This window comes from Malania oleifera, chromosome 2 (genome assembly GCF_029873635.1).
Source record: "Malania oleifera isolate guangnan ecotype guangnan chromosome 2, ASM2987363v1, whole genome shotgun sequence".
Classification (NCBI taxonomy): Eukaryota; Viridiplantae; Streptophyta; class Magnoliopsida; order Santalales; family Ximeniaceae; genus Malania; species Malania oleifera.
In genome coordinates, this window is record NC_080418.1 from 66,601,362 (window position 1) to 66,629,068 (window position 27,707).

The window sequence follows — 27,707 nt, forward strand, 5'->3', positions numbered from 1 at the left end:
CGAGCTACAAGCGAGGACGTAGGCACAGTTGCCGAACCTCGATAACATATCACGTGTCATTATGTCTTTACTGCCTTTACAATTTTGTGATTGCTTGTGTAATACTAGAATTGCTTTATCTGCCTAGCCTATCTAAACGCATGAGTATCGGTTGAATTGGAACTGCTTAGTAAAGACCTTAGGTTGTGGTTTACTACTGCTGATTATTTGATCTAAATTTTTTAAATATCCAATTCACACCCCCCCCCCCCCCCCGCCCCCTTAGGATCACACAAAAGGTCACTAGTGGTATTATTGTGATTACTAAACCCCTATATGATTTTCAAAACTGTGAAAATTTATAAATAATGTTATTAGTTTTCTTAATAAAATCAATATGTTAAATACAAAAATTATTTTATGGACAAAAATACCCATAAATGATAATACTCCTTTTTTTTCCCCTTAAAACCTCCTAAGACCATCCATCACACTTTTTGTGTAAATTAATTATATATCACAATTATTTAAATATTTAACATTATTTTTATGCATTAACATGGAATTGAGTGCATGTAAGTATTAATCTAATCAAAGACATCTAAGCACATGCAATTGCATACTCTCTCTCTCTCTCTCTCTCTCTCTCTCTCTCTCTCTCTCTGTGACGCACCGATTTTCGTACAATTTTTTTTCAATAATAATAAATAATTACACGTCATCCAGAACACCCACAAATCGGTCACGTCAACAATCCTATTATCATTCATACGACTCGACCTGCATTAGGTACTGAGTAAAAAGTTATTTTATTATACAACCTAACAGCGGAAGACAGTATATACATATCAGTCTGAATATAATACCCAAAGTATCAATATACACAATACTATCACATACCTAAAAAAAAAAAACAATACAACCCTAGTCCAAACTCACCTTGTATATCAGGCTTCCAGATCCCTACTATCACAAAGCTCTATCACTCGGTCGGTCTCTGTTCCCTAAAAAAAAAAAATTAGATAAATTGGGTGAGACACATCTTAGTAAGAAGGAATAAATTATTTACAGTGTGTGGCCATATAAGCTCAATTATAATACACTTTACTTTTCAAATCATCGTTTCATCTGAGAAAATACACTGATATACACATTCTCACAATCATATAGATATACAACACAAGCTTTTATAAGATTTAAAATCATTTCTCAAATTCAATAATTTCCAACATATATTTATCGCGAAGTTCCTGAGAATAGGGAAGATTACCCGCCCATACAGGTAGCTTCTCTCTGCCCTAACACATTATACAACCACGTATGGTCACATCTAATACCTATCAGGGCACTCACCTTACTCAGCAAGCCCTCAGGCGGAGAGTTTCACTTTGCCTCAATTATATATGTCATTAACTCACACAGTTCATTTCTCATATTTAACATTCTTTATTTCTTAATTTCCATTCTTTCTTTCATTTCTCATTTTAACTAATGTTATTCTTTTACTTTTGGTTTCCATTTTACTTTTCGGCTCATGAGTATCCTCGATATCAAATACCAACATCGCGTCTGTAACTCATGGCCACCCTGAGGATCTTTCTATCCACGCCACGCTTCCCCCCATGGTCAAGGTTGTGCGGCCCGAAGGCTGGATCTAACCGCGATTGGCCGACCCTGTTAGATCAAATATCATATCACATATCGCGTCTCTAGTATAACTAGCTGGCCTATAACCCTGATCCGGACTTAAGGGGCCCAACAACCCTACAAAATGGTACAGTCGACTGTCACGCCACACGCTCCAAGAGTCTGTGTGGTTGCACTAACACCACTAGCAACAGTACCGTGCTCAATATCATAACCATCCAATAGGGTTTACCACCACATACCCGCAATCATTATGCAATATTGGTATTTTATCATTCATATTTCACGTATTTCCACATTTCTCATTTTCATATTGCAGAATTAACATTGCAATATTTTCATTCCACATATTCACATTTCAATATCAGTATTCTCAACACATTTCATCATTTAAATGATATTTTCTCAGTTCATAATTCATCTCATCTCATTCTATCATATACATATCTTATTTCACAATTACTCAATATTTCTTAAAACACATTTCCATATTTCACCTTTCTTCATTTTCTCAGAGAATACATTTCTTGCACATTTCACTTTCATCATTTTCCCACATTTCAATTCTTATATTAAAACACATTTCACTATCACATATTTCACAGGGTAAATCATCAAACTCAGTTTAAACATTTCTCAATATAAATCATATGCCACACAAATTTCATCTGATATTTATATCATAATAAATTTCAGATAAAATAACATACGTCATTTTCACATATTGCTCAACCCATAATTTTCATAAAATAACTGTTATAATTTATTCCCCTTACCTGACTTACTGAGAGTCTCACTAGAATCCCAAATCCTACACCCTTGGCGCTCGAAATTCAACTCCTGCAATTTGCATTTTTTCCAAATTAATTAATCTATTTCTTCAAAATAATACTCATCTAGCCTTCCCTAGGCTCCATATATCTCAAATTAATATTTAAATTATTATTTAACACCCCCACTTAATTTTCTGAATTTTGTCTGCGGGTCCCAAAATTACACCCGCGGCGCTCACCCAGACCTTAAATTCTAGAAATCCTACTTCAGCCCCAGATACCCAATATTTTAGCATTTTTAAATTAATGCTAATTAATTAAAAATAAGCCTCTTAATAACCCCCGTACCCCAAATTTGGGATTTTGGCTTGACACCCCTACAAGAATTTGGTCCTACTAAACTTGTAGAGAATCATCCTTAGATTGTCGTGGTGGTGTCCGTTCGTCAATTGAACTTATAATTTGCAAGAAATTAAAGAAAAATATAAAATTTGCTTATCCCAATGGGATACGCCTACATCGCTCCTACCACTGATCCGCTTCGGCAGAAATGACGACAGCGGAAAATGAAGTCTAACGGTATCTTCGGATTTTCAATCAGGCCAAAATCCCTCACGAAATTGAAGAGAGAGGGAGAGAGAATGAGAGGAGAGAGAGAAAATTCAAAGGCGCAGAAGAAAGAAAATTAAAGAAAAGAAGAAGAAGAAAAAGAAATCCTGAAGCTTCTAGCTTCAGGATGTAATAATAATAATATATTTAATTAATATTAATAATATATTTTATTAATAAATAAAAATAAATTTTATTTAATTAATTTTTTTAATCCGATTAATTAATTAATTAATTTTTTTTATTTTTTTTATTTTTGGGAATCAATCCACTAATCTTCTATATCCCTTTTTGGGGTTATTACTCTCTCTCTCTCTCTCTCTCTCTATGTACATAATTAAAGGTAATTTTATGACCCATTATAATATTGCTCTCGATGTAAGTAAATCTTATTTTCCAATGACAATTATTAAGAATTTGTTTCAATTTTGGCATCCTCAAGATATTCAAAATTTTTGCTAAATCTATGAATTTCTAGCTTAAAATTTATATGCACGTAAATGAATAAAAATCAATTAGTAATATACATATGTAATTAATTAACATATTAATTATGTATATACATATCTATATATACTTATATATCTTGAGGACGAGAACAAATATATACAATAAGACAATTATTGCTACTCTGACTGTTAGCTATTAAAGACCCTAATGCTCTCACTTATTCCTCAATTTGATTAATTACATTGACAGATTTTAGTATTTTCACATGTTTGAGTTAATATAGATTAATAGTGTAATAAATTTTCATAATTTTGAATATCACAAGAGCGATTAATGATCATAATAAAATAATATGACAGTTTGTTATTCTTTGATTAAACGACGATGATGTTTTTGATCATATTTATATTATGTTGATGTTATCAATTCAATTATCCATTTATCCATCGGTCCAATTAACCTAGGGACTTCATCAAGTCACCCATGGATCCCAAAATTCCATCTCTATTGCTAATTAATAATTATTAAAAGAGGGTGAGGCTCGTTGTTCTAGTAAATTAGGTGAGAATATGAACCTAGAATATTTTTTAAAAAAAATTATAAATTAGTTTTTTAAAGGAATTTATGTTAATAGTTGTAAATGCAATGCAGTGGCTGGTAAAAGCATTCAAATAAAAGCGCGTGAGTGGTCGGACGCAAATGGAAACTGCGAGCGAACAAAACGGCAAGCCCTTTTTATCGCTTTGCGGAGGAAACTGCGCGATTGGTAAAAGGAAACTCGGTCGCACCGAAGCTTTGATATGACATCGAGACAGGGCTATCGCAGAACGACGCGTCACGCGCATAACCTGGACGCGTGTCGCCTTCTGAATGGTCGACATCGCTGAGAGTCGGTCCAAACTAGATAGAGGGAAGATAACCGTGTAATGCGAGGGCAGCCGGCGGACTAGAGAGAGTAACGCTGACAGGTTGTGAGGACAGATGGTCACCGATCTCCACTAATGCTTTCCTCTTTCCATTCCCAAGCCAACTCCAAGCACGTGTCACCACGCTCCTGCTCTTTCTAAAACTCTTCTACATGGGAAGTGAAACGCAAGAGCGTGAAAAGCATCCCACGCGGTTGGCCGTAACCCGTAAATACGGCCGCTTAACAATGCCGCCTTATCCACCTTCTCTTTTTTTCTCGTAATTTCCGCGTGACACGTAGTCCAAACAACAGCAATAATAATAATATTGTCGCCACACTCGTGGCTAGGGCGGCGCCCCCTTCTACAGTCAAACCCCTCCTTGACTGCGCCACAATCATCCCCATCCTCTCTCTCTCTCTCTCCCCCCCCCTTCACTTCTTCCTTCTATAAAACGTCCGTCTCCTCCCTCCATTTCAAACCCACCCTTTTCCTTCCATTCGAAACCGCATAACACTTCTTGATTCGAGAAAAAAAGACCCTTATGGCTCTCAAGGAGAAACACAGTCCCGCCAAGAAACCCGCGGCGATGAGCGCCGGCTCAGAGATGCATTACCGAGGTGTTAGAAAGCGACCGTGGGGCCGGTACGCGGCGGAGATCAGAGACCCCGGCAAGAGGAGCCGCGTCTGGCTCGGCACCTACGACACGGCCGAGGAGGCTGCACGCGCCTACGACAACGCCGCCCGCAACTTCCGCGGCCCCAAGGCCAAGACCAACTTCCCCCTCCCCCCATCCGATGAGGTAAACCGGAGCCCCAGCCAGAGCAGCACCGTTGAGTCTTCCAGCCCCGATCGGGTGCCCCATGCGCCGTCGGATCTCGACCCCACGCGCCTCACTCTCCGCCCCGCCACCGCTGCCGCTGGCGAGGGAGGTGGGTTTGCTGCAGTTCGGTTCCCTTTCTTTCACCAGCAGTTAGCGGTGGCTGCGCCTGGAGGGACGGTGGCGCCCCCTGTTTTTTATTTTAACGCGGCTATGCCGCCGGAGATGGCAAAAGGAGGGAAGCGGATGCGGGTCGACCCGAAATATAATGCGGGATTTGGTTCTGGAGCACAGAGCGAATCGGACTCATCCTCCGTTGATGATGTTAGCAATAGTTCTCAGCCTAAAGTAATTCATGGTTTTGATCTAAACCTGCTTCCGCCGTCGGATGAGTGATCCGTTTCCTCGGAGAAGAGTTAATTTATTTATTTAAATTGTAGATTTTAATGTTTTTTTTTTTTTTTAGAGATGAAGAGATGGATGACTTTAGTGGTTGATGTAAAAAAGTTACAAAACCCTTTTTTGCAGCATAGGGAAATTAATTATAATTTCCCCTATGTTGTTACTGTTGTAACCTCTCCTCTCATTAACGACTTTCTTAATTTAATTAATGGTGTTTAGCAATAGAAAAATAAACACTTTTATATCGATGGTATCCTGAGCTTATGCACTAATCTCATGCTTACGCCAGTCGTACTCCTTGAGGTAAATCGTGAATGTGTCCTGCGGGCGACAGGGTTCCAATCTCAGACTTCATCTTTGTCTAAAGTCGTCTGACGCAAGTCTTTACGACTTGACCTTATTTCCGAGACTTTCGCTTTCTTATTTTAGTTGTATTGGTGGTTGGATTGTTCTCGTTTCATTTTTATACAGTGGATTTTTTATAATGAAAAAAAAAATAGTTGAGCTTTATGTAAAGTTTAAGAATTTTTGGCTTATATTTGAAAGAAATTTTAGATTTGAATTGTTGAATTTAGATAAAAATAATATAAAAATTATATTAAATTTTGTTTAAATTTATCTAAATCTAAATTCATGGGCCAAAATTGACGGTCTCTCAAATGAATAGGGTCAAGTCTTTTTCAATTTTAAACTTTTGAATGATTCTAAAAACATTTCACTCTTTTTGAAGAAGTATTTTAAAATTTCTTATACATATTTGAAAGATAAAAAAAAAAAATTACAAAAAACAGTGGATATATCTTTATAGGTTTTTTTATTAATTGGAGGCACAAATTGAACTTGAATTATACAATTAGAGAATTCATTTCCAACTCAATGCCTCCTACCCCTCTTAAAATTCATAGCAACATGAAAGTTTCGAGCTAATAAGGGACCTTTATATAATTATTTCGAAATTAAGAATGCAAAATAAAAATATTTTTGCGATGTGAATCAGACATTAATGGTTGATTGAGTTTGACTATGATTAAAACGGGTTGTAATTATATTTTTATAATGTCATGTTGACTAACATGTTTTTTGTGTTTGTCTGACAAATTTAGATTGAAAATTTATGCAATAATGTGACTGATGTTACAAAATATTGTAAATAAGAAGTTGAGTTTCAAAATTTATACCAACTATAAATTTTGGCAAGAAAGCCATGTCAAGATCATTTTTCAAAATTAGTACCCTAAAAATATATAATTCCAAATATGTGATAATTTTCAGTGAGCTTGATCTCATGAAATTTAAAATTTTTGAGATAGAAGTTAAAAATATAAAATTCCAAATATTAACAGATATTATATCACAACAACAACAGTTATCTAGCAGCCAGCTTTTCAGCTTTTCATCACAATGCTGCAACAGATCTCCTACAATGCACAGCAGCAGTTTCTCAGCTCTCCATCCTTCAGTTCTCTATCGAATGCAACAGAAAATTATTCTCTCCAATTTCAATATTAATTAGTTAAATTAGAACACAACAGAGTTAACCATAAATAGTTACAGGCTCTGTTATCCAAGTTATTACTTTATTCTCTGATTGTTAATTCAGTTGCTATAATTTTGTACATATACAATTGTAAATTCTCTCTTCAGATAATATACAATATTCAAGATTCTTTTACAATTTTAATATGGTATCAGAGAAGTTCTAAAGTTCTTCCGCATTTTATTTTCTTCCTAAAGTTTTCTTAAAGTTCTCATGGCTTCCACCAATTCTTCTTCATGCACTACTTCATCAAATTCATCAATTGTGGATGATTTTATCAATCCTTATTTTCTGCATCATGGAGATAGTCCTGGTGTTGCTCTCGTTACAACACCTCTCATTGAAACAAACTACTATACATGGAGTCGTTACATGATTACATCTCTTCATGCTAAAAATAAGCTTCCATTTTATTGATGGCTCTTTTCCACAACCTGCCATTTATGATCCTCTTCATTTTGCATGGGGGCGCTGCAATTCAATGGTTGTTGCATGGATTACAAATTCATTATCTAAAGACATTGCATCCAGTGTCTTATTTTCTGATAATGCAAGAAATATATGGCTGGATCTGCAACAACGTTTTTCTAGGAACAGTGCACCGCGAGTTTATCATCTAAAGAAATCATTCTCAGATCTTTCTCAAGGGAAATTGTCTATCACTTAGTATTATACTCAACTAAGGACTCTCTAGGATGAACTCTAGACTTACCGTCCGACTCCCTGTTGCTCCTATTTATCATCTTGTTCTTGTGGAGCACTTCAGAAAGTGTTTGAAAGTGAACAATTTGATTATACTATATAATTTCTTATGGGATTAAATGATTCTTTCTCAGCTATACGAGGTCATTTGTTAATGATGGATCCTCTTCCCACAATTAAAAAAGCATTTTCATTGCTACTTCAAGACGAAGGCCAGCGACAGCTTACTTCAATTTCAGCTCCAATCTTTGATTCAGCTGCTATGGTTACAATTGTTAAACCTTCATCCAATACTGCAAAGTCTTTCAAGAAAGACAAGATTGTTTGCTCTCATTGTGGAATTTCAGGTCATACTATTACAAAATGCCATCGCCTTCATGGTTTTCCACCTGGATTTAAATTTACCAAATCAAAGAAAGAAAATTCTTCTGCAAATCAGGTTATCTAATATATTCCTTCTTTACCATTCACTCAAAAACAGTACACTCAATTGGCTCTTCTCCAGCCTTCACCTCCATCATCTTCAGCTTTGGCAGCTTCCACTGTTCCCAATGGTAGCTCCTCTTTAACCTCAATGTATATAACAGGACCTGCGGTTGTGGAAGATGATTGGACTGGGCAGACTATCTAATGGCCTTTATCATCTGCTTCCCTTTTCAAAGAATAATTGTTCTTCTGCACATACTGTCAATACCACCTCTTCTTCAAGCAATGCACATTAGTCGTTTGATCTTTGGCCTCAACAACTAGGCCATCTTTCTTTTGAACGATTGTATCTGTTAAGCGATCATATTTCATTTCCTACTTAAAACAAACATACATGTAATGTTTGTCCACTTTCCAAACAACATAGACTTCCATTTCATCATAGTAAATTTGTAGCCACTATTATTTTTTAATTAATTTATGCAGACATTTGGGGTCCATTTGCAACTCCTTCATTACAAGGCTTTCATTATTTTTTGTCCATTGTTGATGATTATTCCAAATGCACATGGATTTTTCTTATGAAATCAAAATCTGAGACTTGTAAGTTACTTCATTCATTTTTTGTTTTAGTTCACAATCAATTTCAGTCAACTGTTAAAATAATAAGAACTGATAATGGTTCAAAATTTAATATGACTGAATTTTATCACTCAAATGGGATTGTCCATCAAAAATCATGTATTAATACTCCTCAACAAAATTCTATAATGGAACGAAAAACACCAACATTTGCTTAATGTTGCAAGATCAATTCGTTTCCAAGCTCAGCTTCCATTAGCCTTCTGGTCTGACTACATTTTAGCAACTGCATATATCATCAATCGTACTCCAACTCCTCTATTATCAAATAAAACACCTTATGAACTTTTATTTGGTAAACCTCCTGATTATTCTCACGTGAGAGTCATTGGTGCACTCTATTTTGCTTCCACTTTTCCTCTCAATCGTCACAAATTTGATGCTCGTTCTCGTCGTTGTATCTTTCTTGGCTATCCATTTGGCATCAAAGGATACAAACTATTTTATTTACAAACTCATCAAACATTTGTTTCTTGTGATGTCATTTTTCATGAAAATGAATTTCCTTTTGCCTCCTTACCTTCAGATTTTCTTATGACGCCATCAATTTATGATATTGTTCTGCCTACTCCTCAAACAAATTGTTCTCCTAATATTCTTCATCTTTCATCAAACACTCCATCTTCATCAAACAGTATGCCATCGTCTTCATCCCAATCATCTGATTTTCCTTCTTATTCTAATTCTCTTTCCCTTCAACGAACGACACGTCCCAGCCATCCACCTTCTTATCTGCGTGACTATCATTGTTCCCTGGCCAATAATTTTACATCAGTCCCTTCTTCTCTTCACAATTCAGACTTGCCATCCTTAGGTAATCCGTATCCTTTATCTTCTAGTTTATCATATTGTAATCTCTCTTCAGCCTATCATTATTTTATATTGAATGTCTCTGTTCATACTGAACCACAATATTATCATCAAGCTGTTAAATATGCTGAATGGCGCGATGCCATGGCTAAGGATATATGTGCACTTGAGGTAAACTAGACTTGGTCTCTTACTAAGTTACCTCCTGGTTACAAACCCATTGGATGCAAATGGGTATATCGCATTAAGTACAATTCAAATGGCTCCATTGAACGATATAAGGCTCGACTAGTAGCTAAAGGCTACACTCAACAAGAAGGCATCAATTATTTTGAAACATTCTCTCCGATAGCCAAAATGGTTTCTATACAATGTCTATTAGCTGTTGCTACAACAAAAAATTGGTTTATTCATTAGCTCGATGTCAACAACGCCTTCTTACATGGTGATTTATCAGAAGAAGTCTATATGAAACTTCCTCCAGGTTATGGAACAAAGGAAACGACTAATTTAGTTTGCAAACTTCACAAGAGTCTTAATGGTTTGAAGCAAGTTTCAAGAAAATGGTTCTCTAAGCTTGTTGCCACACTACTTATATATGGATTTTCTCAGTCCAAGCCTGATTCATGTCTTTTTACTCAAACTTCTCCTTCGGCTTTTACTACCCTTCTAGTGTATATATGTCGATGATATTATAATTTCCAGCTCTAGCATTGCTTCCATCACCACTGTCAAACATTTTCTTCATTCAAATTTTCAAATCAAGGATCTTGGTTGCTTACGGTATTTCTTGGGGCTTGAAGTTGCTTGATCTTCCAAAGGAAAATTTATTTGTCAACGTAAGTATACTTTGGATGTTTTGCAAGATACAGGTTTTCTTGGTTCTAAACCTGTCACTTTCCCCATTACTTAATATCTTAAACTCTCTCGATCTGAGGGTGATTTTCTTTTAGATCTTTTACAATATCGTCGTCTTATTGCCAAATCAGACATTGCCTTTCTTTGTCCAAACTCTTGCTCAGTTCATGGATACCCCACGATTACCTCATCTTCATTATGCTTATCATGTGCTTCGTTATCTTAAATGTTCTCCTGGTTAAGGTCTATTCTTTTCTACTCATTCATCACTCAAACTTACTGGTTTCACTGATTCAGACTAGGCTAGTTGTCCTAATTCTCACTAATCAGTTACTGGGTTTTGCATTTTTCTTGGTAATTCTCTTGTCTCGTGGTGATCTAAGAAGCAAACCACTATCTCTCAGTTTTCTGCTGAAGCTGAATACCGAGCTATGACAACTACTGCATGTGAATTAACATGGCTTGTCAACTTACTCACAGATCTTGGTGTTTCGATTTCTTTACCTATTTCTTTGTTCTGTGATAATCAAGTTGCAATGCACATCGCCTCTAATCTTGTTTTTCATGAACGAACGAAGCATATAGATATTGATTGTCATTTAGTTCATGATAAATTCCAAGCTGGATTTCTCCATCTTCTTCATATTCCAACACATCACCAGTTAGCTAATATTTTTACAAAAGCATTGGGGACTGATGCATTTCACCATCTCTTGCGCAAGATGGGTATGTTAAATATTCATTCCCCATCTCCATCTTGAGGGGGCATATTAACAGATACTATATCACAGCAACAGCAGTTATCTAGCAGCCAGCTTTTCAGCTCTTCATCACAATGCAGCAACAGATCTCCTACAATGCACAGCAGCAGTTTCTCAGCTCTCCATCCTTCAGTTCTCTATCGAATGCAACAGAAAATTATTCTCTCCAGTTTCAATATTATTTAGTTAAATTAGAACACAACATAGTTAGCCATAAACAGTTACAAACTCTGTTATCCAAGTTGTTACTTTATTCTCTGATTGTTAATTCAGTTGCTGTAATTTTGTATATATACAATTGTAAATTCTCTCTTCAGATAATATACAGTATTCAAGATTCTTTTACAATTTTAATAAAAAAATCGTCAAGAACTTTTTTTTTCAAAATTAATATCCTAAAAATATATAATGCCAAATATGTGGTTGCTAGTGAGGTTGATCTCATTGAATTTAAAATTTGTGTGATAGAAGTTAGTAAAAATATTGTTGATTATGTATACAAAGGGAGAAAACATGGTGAAAATTCCAAGTGTTGAGGAGTAGCAAGGAAACCATCGATGGATTGGCCATAGCCGTCGACAGTTTGCCACCTAATTTCAGACAATTTGCATTTTGTCACCAAACTGTCGACGGTTTGACTTAGGATACCCAGCACAGATTTCAATTTTTGAAAAGGGGACGTTAATATGGTTGGGGTTTGGAGGGAAAATGTCATGCCCCGAACCCGCCAAGTGGAGCCCAGGGTGTGATGTGATCCAATCACCTGTGTCTGATACCATAACCTTAATCACGCAGCGGAAAAATAAACATCCTCAATAATATACCATAGTTCTATATAAACATCCCAAAAATTTCCCGACATGCAGCATCCATATATACATCTCAGAAAACTAAAAAAACATAAACCCAAAACTACATCGAAGATCTATACCCTCTCACAAAAATGCTATGCCAACAAACCCTGCCCTAAGCTCACTAAGTTCGATCACGCGGAGGTCCTGAAAAAGATGAATTGTATAACGAGTAAGACACATCTCAGTAAGACGGAATAGATTAACGCCAGTGTGTGGTCATCATGAGTTTAGTGTATACAAAATATCATCAGTTGTTAATTAACCAGAGTTATAAAATCATTCTCAGACCATATACATTCACACACACAATTATTTATAAGCGAAAGTTCTCGAGGATAGGGGAGATTACACGCCTATACATGTAGTTCCCCTCTACTCTAATACGTTATGCAACCTAGTCTGACTACAACTGATACCTATCAGGACACTCGCATTTCTCAGCAAGCCCTTGGGCCGAGAGTTTACTTCACCCCAAATACATATAATACTAATACACACACACACACACACACACACAAAATTATTTATAAGCGAAAGTTTTCGAGGATAGGGGAGATTACACGCCCATACATGTAATTCCCCTCTACTCTAATACGTTATGCAACTTGGTATAGCTACAACTAATACCTATCAGGGCACTCTCCTTTCTTAGCAAACCCTCGAGCAGAATGTTTACTTCGCCCCAAATACATATAATACTACTATATTTAATACTTTGTTACTTTACTCTGTATGCTGTTATCTCTGTAAAACCCAACTCTTCATAATCTCTATTTTCATATGCTTTATTTTCCTATCACATACTTTGTTATCACATTTCACATCCTCTGTCTTCATATATTCTGTATTCACATATGCTGTTTTGTATTTACATGCACTGTTTTGTTCATACTCTGTTATCACATTTCACATCCTCAGTCTTCATATATTTTGTATTCTCTGGTTAAATCTACAAATATGAATTTAGAACTCACTTCCAGATGGATAAAAACCAATATGCTTCCCCCCACGACGGGTTGTGCGTCCAGTAGGCTAGACTTAACTATGGTCAGCCCACCAGAGTTAAATCAATTCCCAACTCTTTAGTCTACTAGTCCGATTGGCTTTCCCATGCCGATCTAGACTCTAAAGGGAACTCTACCCTTCACAGCTCAATCGACTATTCAATACCAACACTCTCTCTAAGACGTGTGGCTGCACTAAGCTCTCTATAACTTTCACAACGATACCGTGCGTACTATAGTCCATCGGAGTTCTCAAACTATACATTGTAATTTAACAATAATACTCTGCTCTAATTAAACAATTCTAAAAACAATATAATCTTAATTTATTTTAGTATTTCAACATATTATACATATTTCATAACTCAACACAGTATTTTCATTTTTCCTCATGCCACACGATTTTAATAATACACATATTTATATAACTACTGAAATAATAAGTCAATCCATGTTTATTATCTACTTTACTAAAAAATTAGGTTAAATTATCTCCACAATTTATCTAATGCTCAAAATAGCATTAGCAAGAAAAACAAAGATAATTGACCCTACTCACCTTGACCAATTTTAGAAAATATAAAACAATTCCAACCAATCATTTCAACAAGTCAAATTATCCAAAGAATCCGTTACTTAAATCCTGTAGCTTTTTTCTTTACTATTGGCTTTTTGAGTCCGATCTCTATTTTGATGCTGACAAACCACCAGCATTTTATGTGTCTATTTTAGCGCTGAACAGGTATAATTCAGGTCACACATAAGATCAAGAAAACATAGAAGCCAATGGGGGTTTTAAAGCTCAAATCTAGTGTATTCCATGGAGTCAAAGAGCAAAGAAGGAAGAAGAAGACATATTTCAGTTGTATATGCATTTATTTCTCTATATGGTCTGTAATATATGGCATATGCATGCATGATATGTTTGGATGCTCAGTAATGTCGTAGGCAGACCTTAGGGCTGACTTCGGTCGACTGACGCCAGGTTTTTTAGGGTAAATTAAAATGCCTAGATCATAATTTGACCCTAGGAACCTTAGCCTTTTGCACAAAATGTCATAACTTATTCACACATGGTTGAATAGGTTCAAGAAACCAAATAGGACATATTTGAGAGGTTTCATGCGACTGAACCCAAGCAAGCCAATTGCCTCGGTCGACCAAAAAGCTGATCGGTCAAAAGTTTGACTTAGTTCAAGCAACCGAACCAAATTGAACTGAGCGTCCTCGGGCAACCGAACCTTAGAGCAGTCACTTTTCACCTACCCCGAGCGCCCAACCTTCACGTTTAAAATGGCATCGAGCGACCGAACACGTGAGTTTGGTAAACTGAACTTTAGACTGGGCGACCAAGTCGCGATCTTTTGGAAAATCGCCTTGGTTCGACCAACCAACCCTGTCCACGGGCACCCAAACTTCAAAAAATGTTGTTTCTCTTTGTGAGTGTTCAAGCGACCAAAACTCTCGGGTTGCTCATTTTTAATTGGCGTAATTAGGGTTAAAATTAATTAAACTTTTTTAATAATATCCAATGTGTCCCTAAGAGTCAAAAATTTCCCTGAGTCTATATATACCCCTTTCATAACTCAAATTAGCAACTTGATTAGCTAATTTTTTTTTCAAATCTTTTCCCTAATCAAAGTTCCCCCACATACTATTTTACTTGAAAAATCATTTTGGAGTCAAATTTTTACTCTCTTACTCTCTTTATTGCTATTTGGAAAATCTTTTGTAAAAGAGTATTTATTTTGTTTGGGCATCTATTTTGATTGAGTTTATTGCAAAAACAATTTTTTGAGCATAACTCTTAATTTCTCCAAATACTTTTTATTACTAATCTTTGTTGGAGAAATACTTATTTTATTTTGATCTTTGAAGCATGTGCATATTTCTCTCAACATCAAGATCACTCATCTTTGTTTTTGCAAAAATATTATTAAGACCAAGAACCCTAGGTTCTCCCATATTATTATTGAAATATATTTTTTGGAGAAAATATCTTGTTAGGGTTTAAATATATTTAAGCACCCTTACTCTACTGAGCATACATTTCATATCATATATACTAGAGTGTTTGCATTTCATATTAAAAGGTCACTATTGGTCTCATCAAATGTGATGAGGATGTGCTTGAAGCTGAGTAGGGGATAATGGAGTCTTGAAATTTGTGATAATAATCCAGTCAATTAATATCTTTGTTTAATTGCTTTTGTGAATGTTTTTTATCTTTTCAGCACATCTTGTGAATAGAAAATAATGGATGTTCTTTTTTTTATAGTATTGTACAGGGGGTTTATTGGTCAAAATGAAATTACAAATTAACTCCTTATTATTCTGTATGGTATGAGGTTGACTTTTTTTTTTTTGATTTATGAATGAATGTACTTTACTCTGTTCAGAGTTGGACATATTTTGCTTAGACACAATTTAATAATGGAGAACTAGCCTATCGTCCTATTAGCATCTAGATCAGATTCAAAAGAAGGCGGTGATTCTAATGTTGGAAGTGCTACCTACCATGACGATATTTATAGTTCAAATGTCAAGAACAAGTCAACTTGTCTCAGTTTATAGAGCAAGATTTAGATATGGACGGGGAAACTTCACTTATAAATAGAATCACTGGATATGACCATTTCGTATTAATTGAAAATTTGGAGAAAGACTTGTCCCCAAGAATAGTTGTTGAATTCATATAGAAGCAGATGACCATATCAACACAAGCCTGCATTTTTACAAGCTTGTCTTCAAAGACATACGCAATGGGAATCATTGTGTTGGATTCTAAAGAGAACCTGGAGACAAGAATGTATCAACTTAATGCATTATTATTGTTGATTGTACAGTGTTCACTTTTTGCTCTATTTCTATATTGAATTATATTGGATTTGGAGTAATTTCTTTCATTAGAACTTATATTTCCCTTATCAGTTAGCTTTCATTGTTTTGTTCATTTCTGCAGGCTGTGGGTGATAATTGAAAAGATACCAAGGTATGGATTGTTTAAATCATTAATTAGGAACCTAAAACAGATGTCCTTGGCATGTTCTTTCATTTTATTTTTATTAATTTTTGAGGAAATAGCATCAACTATAAAAGTGAGATTTTTGTGCTACTATTGGAGCTCTGTTGTGGAATTGCATAATTGATTTTATAATTCTCATATTGTAGCAGGAATTACAGAGCAAAAATGCTATAATTGGCAAAAATTAAAGCTCTGTCACTCAGGAACTGCAAAATCCAGGATAGCTAAGGAGCTAAGGAATTTATTCGTGGAGTTTGCAGACCATCAAAAGCAACTTTACAAGAGGCTTGCATCGGAAGAGAGAAAAATCCTGGACACGTTTGCCCTATAAGTGCTTGTAGAGTTCAGATGTGTTCTTGGATGGCCACTCAAATAAGCATGTGAAAATTTGTGTCTCATTTTTGCAAATCGAGTGAATGATTACATTTCTTTGATGGATGGTTTATATTTTGTATGACCTATTATTTGAGCTACTGGATTGCATGCCTTATCTGGAATGTCACCTGCATGGCTGATACAGTGATTTATGTTTTGTATGCTATAGAAAACTGTTAGGCTATCTGGTATACTCTCTTAGATTTACAAATTTGGGAAATGTTCGATTTACAGATGGCATGCTGCCAAATTTTTTTAAATTTTTTCCTAAAATAAACAAAGTTAAAAAAATCAAGTGCTAAATGTTTATAATATGATGCATGCTTAAATTGTCATTGAAAGGATGGGTGATTGCTAAATGAAGATTAATCTTCATCCTTAATTGTAAATGCATGCATATGAACATATATAGAGGAGCTAAGCACCATTCTTAGAAATAGAGCATAAAGAACCCATTTGCATCACGTGCTTTGCTTTTTGAATATTGAGGCTCTTCTGAAAACTCTAAACATCCTACCCGGCTCTTAAAGCTTTATGATTAAATATGGATTGTTCTTTGGTTAAGAACACAAAATCATGCTATGTACATATATGTTCAAACATTGTATACTAGCTAACTAATTTCTTGTAAAATTATTATTTTGTAGGGTTTGCGGCTCTCATAACACTACGATAATGTTAGACACTTCAGTCAAGTCGAATGCGCGCAACTTTTGAGTTTTCCTGTATTTCTTATTCATTGAACAGAATTAATTTGTATATTTTAATTTGAATTTGTACTTGTATGTATTTTAATTTTGAATTATTTGTACTTTAAATTTTAATAATTTATGAATTTTTTTGTAATTCTACTTCAATTTTTCTAAATGACCCAAACCGTCACTATAGAATCAACCTTATGGGGCCCAAATATTAGTCGGGTCCGAAGGGCTTGTTGGTGATTGGGGTTCCTATGTAATCAAAAATAAAAATAGTGATGGTTCTATAATCATTATTAGTTAATTATTAGTAACGGTTTTAATACTCGTCACTACAAAGCGTACTATTAGTGACGGTTTCTTGATCGTTACTACTACAGTCATATTAGTGACAATTATTAAATCTGTCACTAATACATGCGCTTTAGTAACGAATTTGAGCCGGCCATATGTATAATTTATAGTGATGGTCGTAGGATATTAGTGATAATTTTTTTTTTGTCACTAATACTCCACTATTAGTGATGGTTTGAATATTTCGTCACTTATAAGTATTAGAATCCGCAGCTATGGTGACAAACTTAGATCCGTCACTAATAACCTTTTTCTTGTAATGTATTGGCAAATGGCAGTAGAGGCTTTCACAGGTGTTCTTATTCTAAATCTTGAATTGCCTAATATATCTCTTTGCATGCTCTTTATCCAAGATCTCATCTTAGTTTATAGATTGCCTATTATTGTTTAAATCGCTATTGTCATCTTGTGAGAAGTGTGAATGGCCGCTCGAATACTTTTTATAGCCAATTGTTGTCAAATCATGGCCAATTCAGCATTGATAAGTCCAATTGGCTTCTGCGACATAATGACCTTACCTTACACTTTTGGTAATTGATAGCATAAAGAGTCCCACACGGGTATGCCAAAAATATGTGTGATAAAAAACTAAGCACCTTTTAAGAGGTGGTATAAATTTAGATGGGTAGATATAGTGGATTAGTTGTTAATGGACTCACTATGTCAACTTCCATTAAAAGTGTAAGGCTATGGATAGTAAAAATTATAGAAAATCATAGAAAAAGGGAGAAAAGAGGAAGGTGAAAAGACTTAAATTAGAAGATGTAAAAGGGAGATAGAGAAGGAAAAGACTGAAGGGAGAAGAAAGTGAAAGAGAAAGAGAAAAAAAAGATAAAAAAGATAAGAGGGACTAAGGCCTATTTAACATTTGGCTATTGCATGATGTATGTTGAGTTGAGTTAGAAATCCTCCTATAATGTCCATTACACATATTTATACCCTTTTCAAGTCAAACCTACATTAATTATACAATTACAAGCATAAAATCAAAATAATAAATCCTAATAATAAAAAATATTTATAAAAAATGTTAAGACCTAATCATAAATTAGGATCGTTTCATTACATTAAAAGTCTAATTTATTATGGTCGACATGCTTGCTTAATGCTTGTCTGTTTCGTCACTTGATAGTGGGTAAACTTCGCCTGATGAATTAGGAGACCAACGTCACCTATGACTACGTGGTCTTTGTTGTTTGAGTGGCTATTTACAACTTCTATGTTGCCTAAGGGGTAAGTGATTCCATCCTTAGATGATTTGTGTCTTGCCTATAGTGTTTGAATTACACCACTTTTAGATGACTCTTTATTTAGTCACTTAGGTGAATATTGTTTTTTTTTGTCCCACATTGGTAGAAAAGTTGTTTTGAACTTTATTTGTTGTTGTTTGTCCTACATTGTTGAGAAGTATTTTTTGAACTTGAGGTTGAAGGTATATAAAGAGCTCAACTCTCCATTTGTAAAACACACCTCAAAGTTGTACTTTGTCAAGAAGTAGGGCATTAATCGTCGATGCCCGAGGATGTGGGTAATTCTATACCGAACCTCATTAAATTCTTGTCTTATTCTTTTTACTATCTTTTATTATTAGTTTCTGCATTACTTTAGTTTTTTATATATTCAATAGCATTAGTTGTAGTATTGGTGTTTGGCACAAGTGGGGTTCCCGGCACAACAATTGGTATCAGAGCTAGGTTGAATAGTATCAATACGAAGGTATTCCTCTATTAGGATCCTTGATTCCACGTTTGATGTCTAACAAAGACCTTATCTAAGCAAGTGCTTAGAGACCATTGCGGCTCAGTCGCTCCATAAAAGTCAGCCTGGTCAAAGTGGAATTTCATAAGATAAAACAGAGTAGACACAGTTGGTACGTACCATTCATCCTAGGCCTTTTGCTTTGTTGGTTGCTATTGTATATATATATATATAGAAGATGGTAGAAACTGTAAAAGAAGAAACCCTGTCCATACGAACTCCAACCCCAACGACTTTGACATCATCGTAAAAGACAATAGCTAATGCTAGGTTTGAGGAGGAGAAATTTGATAGTAACAATAATTTTGGTATATGGCAACATGAAGTTATGGACATCCTGTATTAGTAAGAATTAGATATTGTTTTAGATGATAAACTAGCGGATATGGGTGACAAAGATTGGGAAAAGATCAATTGTCAGGTATGTGGTATGATCCATCTGTGTCTCGCTAAAAATCAGAAATATTGTGCTATGAGGGAGACATCTGTAAAGAAATTATGGAAGACATTAGAAGATATATTTATGACAAAAATTCTAGAAAATCTACTCTATTTGAAAAAGAAATTGTCTTACTTCTAGTATCAACCAGGTATTTCAATTAATGACCACATAAATGTTTTCAATAAAATTTTGGCCGATTGTTAAATTTGGATGAAAAGGTGAAAGATGAGGATAATGCCATTTTGTTACTGAATTCTCTCCCTGATGATTATGAACATTTGACCACCAATTTATTGTATGGGAAAGATAAAGTTACTTTTGATACTGTTTATACTGCATTGATTAATATTGAATGCAGAAAGAAGGATCAGAGGGTCTATAAGGAAAAAACAAAAGCACCAACAATAAGGGGGCGTTCTCAAAGTTGTAAGCCTAGAAGGAGGAGTAAATCTCATAGGAGACCTGCTAAAGATGGATGCGCCTTTTGTCATGAGAGAGGGCATTGGAAGAATTATTGCCCTAAATTATAGCAAAAGAATAAGGGCAAAACACATTCTAATGCTAATATAGCCAATGATGATGGAAGTGAGTCAGATTTTTCTCTTGTTGGAACATCTTCGTCACATTATTTTGGTGAGTGGATTTTGGATTCTGGTTGTTCCTATCACATATGTCCCAATAGGGAATAGTTTTCTAACTTTTAAGAATTAAATGGTGGAGTTGTTTTTATGAGAAATGATAATACTCGTAAACAACTGGAACATGATCAATACAGTTTAAATGTCAAGATGGAACTGTTAAAACCTTGACTGACGTTAGGTATGTTCCAAACCTAAAGAAAAATCTGACTTTATTGGTTTCCTTGGAATCTAAAGGGTTCACTATCACTTTGATAGATGGAACCTTAAAGATTAAATTAGGTGCGCTGGTGGTGATGAAAGGAATAAATAAAAATAACTTGTATTATTTACAAGGTAGTACAATTATTCCCTCAACAGCTGTTGTTTCTGAGAAAAATGCAGGTTTAGATACAACCAGGTTATAACATATGCAATTGGCACATGCAGGAGAAAAATCTTTGCAACAATAGCTAAGCGAGGTTTGTTGAAGGGTGTAAAGGTGTGCAAACTTGAATTTTATGAGCATTGTATTCTAGGAAAACAGAATAGAGTGAAATTTGACACTACAATCCACCAGATAGAAGGTATTTTAGACTACATCCACACAAAGGTATGGGGGCCCACAAAAACGGCTTTATTGGGTGGTATGCATTATTTTGTCACTTTTGTTGATGATTTTTGCAGAAGGGTTTGGGTGTATTCCATGAAGCATAAAAATGAAGTGTGTGATATTTTCCTTAAGTGGAAAAAATTAGTTAAAACTCAAATTGACAGAAACATTAAATAGCTCAGATCAGATAATGGTGCTGAATACATGAGTGACCTATTTATGAAGGTATGTCAAGATGAAGGTATTACTCGACACTTCACAGTTAGAGATATACCATAGCAGAATGGGGTGGTAGAGCGCATGAATCAAACTTTTCTAGAGAAAGTTCGATGTGTGTTATCTAATGCTGGATTAGACAAAAGGTTTTGGGTTGAGGCTGTTAGATATGTGTGTCATCTCATCAACCGTCTACCATCATCTGCAATAGGAGGAAGAACACCTTATGAGGTATGGTCTGGAAAGCCTGCTAGTGATTATGATTCTTTACATGTATTTAGTACTATGGCTTATTATCATATTAAAGAATCTAAGTTAGATCCAAAAGCCAAGAAAGTAATATTCTTAGGGATTAGAGCAGGAGTCAAAGGATACCATATTTGGTATCTAGAGACGAAAAAAATGATTTTAAATAGGGATGTGACTTTTGATGAACTTGCGATGATGAAGAAAACAATATGCAAGGAGTCACCAATTGAAAAAAAAAAAACCTGCAGTACTCAACAACAGGTGGAGGTTGAAACAATTTTGGGAAACCCAATGAGAAATAAGACTGCACGATGTAACTCTCCAGTTACAATGGGGAATAGTGTACAAGAAGAGGAGATTTCAATTCGAGAATCTTCATAGCAACAAGAATCAATTGTTTCTCAGAGACTAAGACGAGGAATTCGAAAACTTGCTCGGTATACTTATATGGTGGCTTATGCACTTCCAATTGTAGATGATGGTGTTCCTTGCACTTTCAAAGAAGCAATGAGGAACTTTGAATCGGACAAGTGGAAAAGAGTGATTAATGAAGAAATGCAATCTCTTCATCAGAATCATACTTGGGAGCAAGCCCAGCTGCCCAAGGGTAAGAAAACAATTGGTTGCAAATGGTTTATGTAAAGAAAGAAGGTTTTCCAGATGTAAATAATGTTCGCTTCAAAACTAGATTGGTACCTAAGGGCTACTCCCAGAAGGAATGTAATGATTATAATGATGTACTTTCTCCAGTTGTTAAACATTCTTCCATTCAAAATCTTGTTCACTTTGGTAGCACAATTTAATCTTGAACTAATTCAGTTTGATGTAAAAACTGCATTTTTGCATGATGATTTGGAAAAGGAAATCTATATAACTCTCAGTCGGATGGATTTCAAACTGCTGGAAAAGAAAATTGGATATGTAAACTGGGTAAATCATTGTATGGTTTAAAACAGTCTCCAAGTTAGTGATACAAATGATTTCATCAGTTTATGAAGGGTCACAAGTACATCAGAAATAAACATGATCATTGTGTTTATTTTCGCAGACTACAAAATGGATCTTTTATATATTTACTCATGTATGTCGATGATATGTTGATAGCTTCAAAGAATAGGGAAGAAATCAATAAGTTGAAAAGTCAGTTAAATCAAGAGTTTGGGATAAAAGATCTTGGTGAAGTAAAGAAGATACTTGGCATGGAGATTCGCAAAGACATAATGATAAGAAAAGTTAGTTTGTCTCAAAAATGGTATTTGAAGAAAGTAGTACAGAGTTTTGGCATGTCTGAGCAGTCAAAACCAGTAAGCACTCTTCTTGCTCCTCATTTCAAACTTAGTACAACTTTATCTCCTAAATCATACGAAGAACGTAGGTATATGTCACAAGTTCCTTATGCAAATGTTGTTGGTAGTCTGATATATGCAATGGTTTATACTAGACCTGATATTTCACAAGCTGTTAGTATGGGAAGCAGGTATATGTATGATCCGGGTAAAGGACATTGGCAAGCTATGAAATGGATTTTGAGATATATTTTGAATACAATTGATGTTGGTATAGTATTTGAGAAAAATAATACTATTGATCAACGGGTTGTTGGATATGTGGATTCTGATTTTGCAGGTGATCTAGATAAATGTTGATCAACTACTGGATATGTTTTTACATTTGCTAATGGTCTAGTGAGTTGGAGGTCTACCTTACAGCCTACCATTGCCTTGTCTACAACAGAGGCAGAGTACATGACAACTTCAGAGGCTATTAAAGAAGCTATTTGGTTCCAGGGTTTACTTAAAAATTTAAGAGTTGTTTAGAAGCACATTGTTATGTTCATTGATAGCCAGAATATTATTCATTTGGCAAAGAACCAAGTCTACCATGCACGAACGAAGCACATCGACGTTCAGTTTCATTTTATGCGGGATATTATTGATGGAGGTAAGATACTTCTTCAGAAGATTTCTACCGCAGAAAACCTTGCAAATATGTTGACCAAGATTGTGACAACAATTAAGTTCAAACATTGTTTAGACTTAATCAATATCTTAAAAGTCTGAATATTTTTGGAAGGCGCCGATGATGTGAGATACCAGAGAATGTTGGTGACTGAAAAATTTGTTGAATTTATCGTCAAGGTGGAGATTTATTGTTTTTTGTCCCACATCGGTAGAAAAGTTGTTTTGAACTTTTTTTTTTTTTTTTTTTTTTTGTCCTACATTGGTGAGAAATGTTTTTTGGACTTGAGGTTGAAGTTATATAAAGAGTTCAACTCTCCATTTGAAAAACACACCTCAAAGTTGTACTTTGTCAAGAAGTAGTGGATTGATCATCGGCGCCCAAGGACGTAGGTAATTCTATACCAAACTTCATTAAATTATTGTCTTGTTTTTTTTTTACTATATTTTGTTATTAGTTTCTGCATTACTTTAGTTTTTTATATATTCAATAGAATTAGTTGTAATATTAGTGTTTGACACAAGTAGGGTGCCTAACACAACTAATATGCAATATGTGATTCACCTTACCTAGGCTACCTCATTTTTAAGGCGACTATTTTGATTGAATGATTGTCATCACATGTCAAAGAAGTGCACAAAGATGACACAATCACTATTATTTTTATTAAAAAAGTACCAAAAAAAGGGGCATGCCCCACTCAAGCCTCTCCTTTTAGCTTCATCCCTAATCTCGTTAGTAGCACAAATATGATCAATGTTTACAATAGCTAGCATAACAACTAGGATTCTTTGACCTTATCAATTTCTCAATTTTTCCAATTAAAATTTATGCTTTTGATCTCATAAGCAAAACGGGCTAAAAAACATGCATGTAAAAATTGGGTGAAGTTTGTAAATACAAAGGTTTAGTTAATTTGCATCCTATAAACATCAATTAAGAAATTACTATTTTCTCAACTTGAGCACAAAATGGACATAATTCATCGGTGACTCTAAGATTTCATCACTATTTGATTTATGATGTATATGTGTCACGAGCCAAACTTGTTTAAGACATTATGTTTGCTTGTGGCTATTTGCCTTGTGTGCATTGGATGCCTAACCACAATGTAAATAGTAGTGCGAGTGTTACTTATTGTGCGTGTTAATGCCTTTGTGTAAAATGAGAGTAATACTTCTTTAGGCAATTACATGCTACATCTTACACATATCAATTAAGAAATTACTATTTTTTTTTCAGCTTTATATTATAATTATGGATTTTGTTGGAAGGAGATCATGAATATGTCGAAAAAACTTGAGTTTTATTCATGGAAGGATAGTAATTTTCAGGATTAACTTAGACTCCATTTAAAACATGGAAAATATTAAGTTCAGAAAAAGAAAATATCAAAGAATTCGTATTTTCATGTTTGGCTGTCTAGAAAAGTGAGAAAGAAAATAAAAAAAATATACTAAATTCATGAATAAAATTTTGATTTCACACATCATTAATATTTGATTTTTCTTAATTTTTATTCATACAAAGACAAACTATCATTTTTAGAAGTACTTAATATAAAAATAAAATACGATGGAAAATGAGTTTACTTCTTATTTTCTTTTCCATTCATTTTCCCGACTAAAATTCTTGATTCAAGCGGACCATTAATGATTGTTTCTTGTTCACTTGTTATATAGCAAGACTATCTTCCTTATTCCAGCTTGAAATGAGATGACAAGTTAATTTTGTCAAGAATTCTCGACTCCCACCAGGGTTCAAACAATTATATTCGAAATGAATCTTGAATAAGAAATCTTAAGAATAGATTTTTATTTTATTTTTTTGTTATGCAAATGAATAAAATTTGTTGATAAGTGAAGTATTTGGAGACTTGCTCCTTCCACCAATCAATTGGTTAACCTTCAAAGGAGAAATACTAAGGTTGAAAGTCTTTGATATATATCAAAAGTTGAATAAAGAGGAAGTTAGTTCTTGAAAACTTTATCACAAGCAGCCGATAAATTGGTACTAGAGAAAATCCATGGGAAGAAATTTTATTAAATAATGCTAAGCGGTGAAGAAAAATAATTTTGTCATTGCTTCAAAGGAAAAAATCTTGACACCATTTGCAACGCGTCTTAGAAAAAGAGAAGCCTATAGTGATTTAAAATATTAAATATGAATCAATTGATAATTGTTTTTATAGGAATATAAAAATCTTTAAGATTGCTTGAATATTTGGAAAAAAGAAAGTAAGTGAAAATAAAAATGAAACTTTTTCTCCATTACAATTTCTCTCTACATCAAAACACTATTAAAAATAATAATAAAAATATGGTTAAAAATTAAGATAACTTAAATGTTCATAGCTTGCAAAAATCAAAATATTATTTATTAATTTGATATATACATATTTTTTTATTTTCCTTCTCACATCCCTTGATAAATAAATATACATAGCGAATCTCTATACAAGATATTTCTCAAGGAAAATGATAACTTTATTTCTGACTTTTTATCTTTTCTTTCTTCAATTGCAAATTAAAAATTAAAAATTAAAAATTGGGAAATAAAATACATTAAAAATAAATATAAAATATGGACTATATTTTTTAAGAGAAAATTCCAATAGGTGCCTCCCTGCCTAATTATATGAGAGGTTCCCCACACGCACGTACAATAGGATTTGGTACTGGAAAGGGGAAGGAAACCGGCCCGGCCGCCCAGCGAGGGATTTGACACGTGACAAGTAAGTGTGTCACGAGTCGCGCACGTGGGCCCCAAATAAAATTACGCGTGGAGAAGTCGTCGGGCATAGGCATAGGCATGGGGATGGATGGATGCCGCGTGTAATATGGCCGTCTGATATTTTTGGTTATCTAATTGATTAAATATAATTTAATGTAACATGGTCTGCGGATGGCGGTAGGCTGAGAAAGCGTGTGGAAGAGCGGGAGTGCTGGGGAGCGGGCGGTGGTGGAGCCCATGTTCGGCGAAAGTAACAAGCTAGCGTCTTCTACTCTTTCAGATCCGCCGGGGACTGTGTGGGCCCCCGCCCCGCGTCGGTCGATACTGGAGGAGCTGATTTCGCCGCCGCGCGTATATACTTTGTCCACCCTAGACGATATCACGCTGTCGGGCCGTCGGCAACTATCATAAATAAAATATATATATATATATATATATATATATATATATATATATATGAGTGGATGTGATTGCATAACAGGGGTGTAATTAGTGTTTCATTAATTATTTTTTAAATAATTCTATAAATTTTGGTATAATTAAATAAGTGAAGAATATATATATATATATTTTTTGATTACATAGGAATTTAAGCCACTAACGAGCCCTTCGGATTTTTTGGTGCATTACTAAGTCTACGGATCAATATCCTCCGCTCTCAGGTCTCGCTGATCAGGGTAAAATCCGAATGTGGACACTATTTTCTTGCATCAATTGGATGTTCGACCAACCCGACCTCTCGGACACATCTCCATTATCATTCATGGTCCCCGCTGGCTCATAGAGAACTCTCACCATCCACGGTCCCTATTGATTCACAGAACGAACTCTTACTATCCACGATTTCCGCTGTCTTACAAAATAAACTCTCATTATCCACAATTACTGCTGGTTCTCTGAGTGTATTTTCCTAAAATTGAACCTCTAATGCTCCTTACGTGCTAATACCTTTTTACCGCGTCATGTCTGTAGAGGCAAGTGAAGAATATATTTTATTGCATTTCTTGTTATACTATCAATTTTTGGTTGATTTGAAAGATTTAATGTGAGAGAATAAAGAGAACAAGAAAATAAAGACAAAATTTTGTTTTATATCATTTTTTCTCTGCATTTTTCAAAATAAAAAAATTACTTTAATATGATTAAAATTTGAATTATGTTTATTAATTTTTCTGTACTTATTTATTATTACTTTTTTTATGATGAAAAAATAGACTTTTTATAATTTTTCTTTTCTTTTCTTTATGTATTTCAAATGGGAATGCCGCTCTCATTATTACACCTACTTGAAAAGCGAAGTCTGTTGTATTTTTTTTTCTTTTTCATTTTCTTTCCTTTCACTCAAAGTTGGACATAAGTATAACTATAGAAAAGATGGCTTCACTTAATAAGGGTGTGTGAGGACCCAAAATTTTATTTTTTATCTCGAGTACATAGTTTTGTTGTTAGTGTGCGTTTTTGTAAATTACTTTAATTGAATAAATATTAT

At 34.6% G+C, this 27,707-nt stretch overlaps 2 protein-coding genes across 2 annotated transcripts in view; one reads left to right on the forward strand and one right to left on the reverse strand.

The window, feature by feature from the left end:
* Nucleotides 1–4,673: 4,673 nt before the first annotated feature.
* Nucleotides 4,674–5,794, forward strand: LOC131147672 (ethylene-responsive transcription factor 4-like). Its single transcript, XM_058097187.1, has one exon. It carries the CDS (start codon nucleotides 4,908–4,910, stop codon nucleotides 5,577–5,579), a length of 672 nt encoding a protein of 223 aa, XP_057953170.1. The 5' UTR covers nucleotides 4,674–4,907; the 3' UTR covers nucleotides 5,580–5,794.
* Nucleotides 5,795–11,299: 5,505 nt separating this feature from the next.
* The window catches only part of LOC131148226 (zinc finger BED domain-containing protein RICESLEEPER 2-like), a 30,175-nt gene continuing 13,767 nt past the window's right edge, over nucleotides 11,300–27,707 (reverse strand). The window contains exon 2 of the mRNA XM_058097953.1: nucleotides 11,300–11,458. Coding sequence (XP_057953936.1) covers nucleotides 11,300–11,458 — 159 coding nt within the window. The remainder of the gene's footprint in view (nucleotides 11,459–27,707) is intronic.

Coding starts and splice junctions, on each gene's coding strand:
- LOC131147672 (XM_058097187.1), top strand. CDS start 4,908: ATGGCTCTCAAGGAGAAACACAGTCCCGCCAAGAAACCCGCGGCGATG.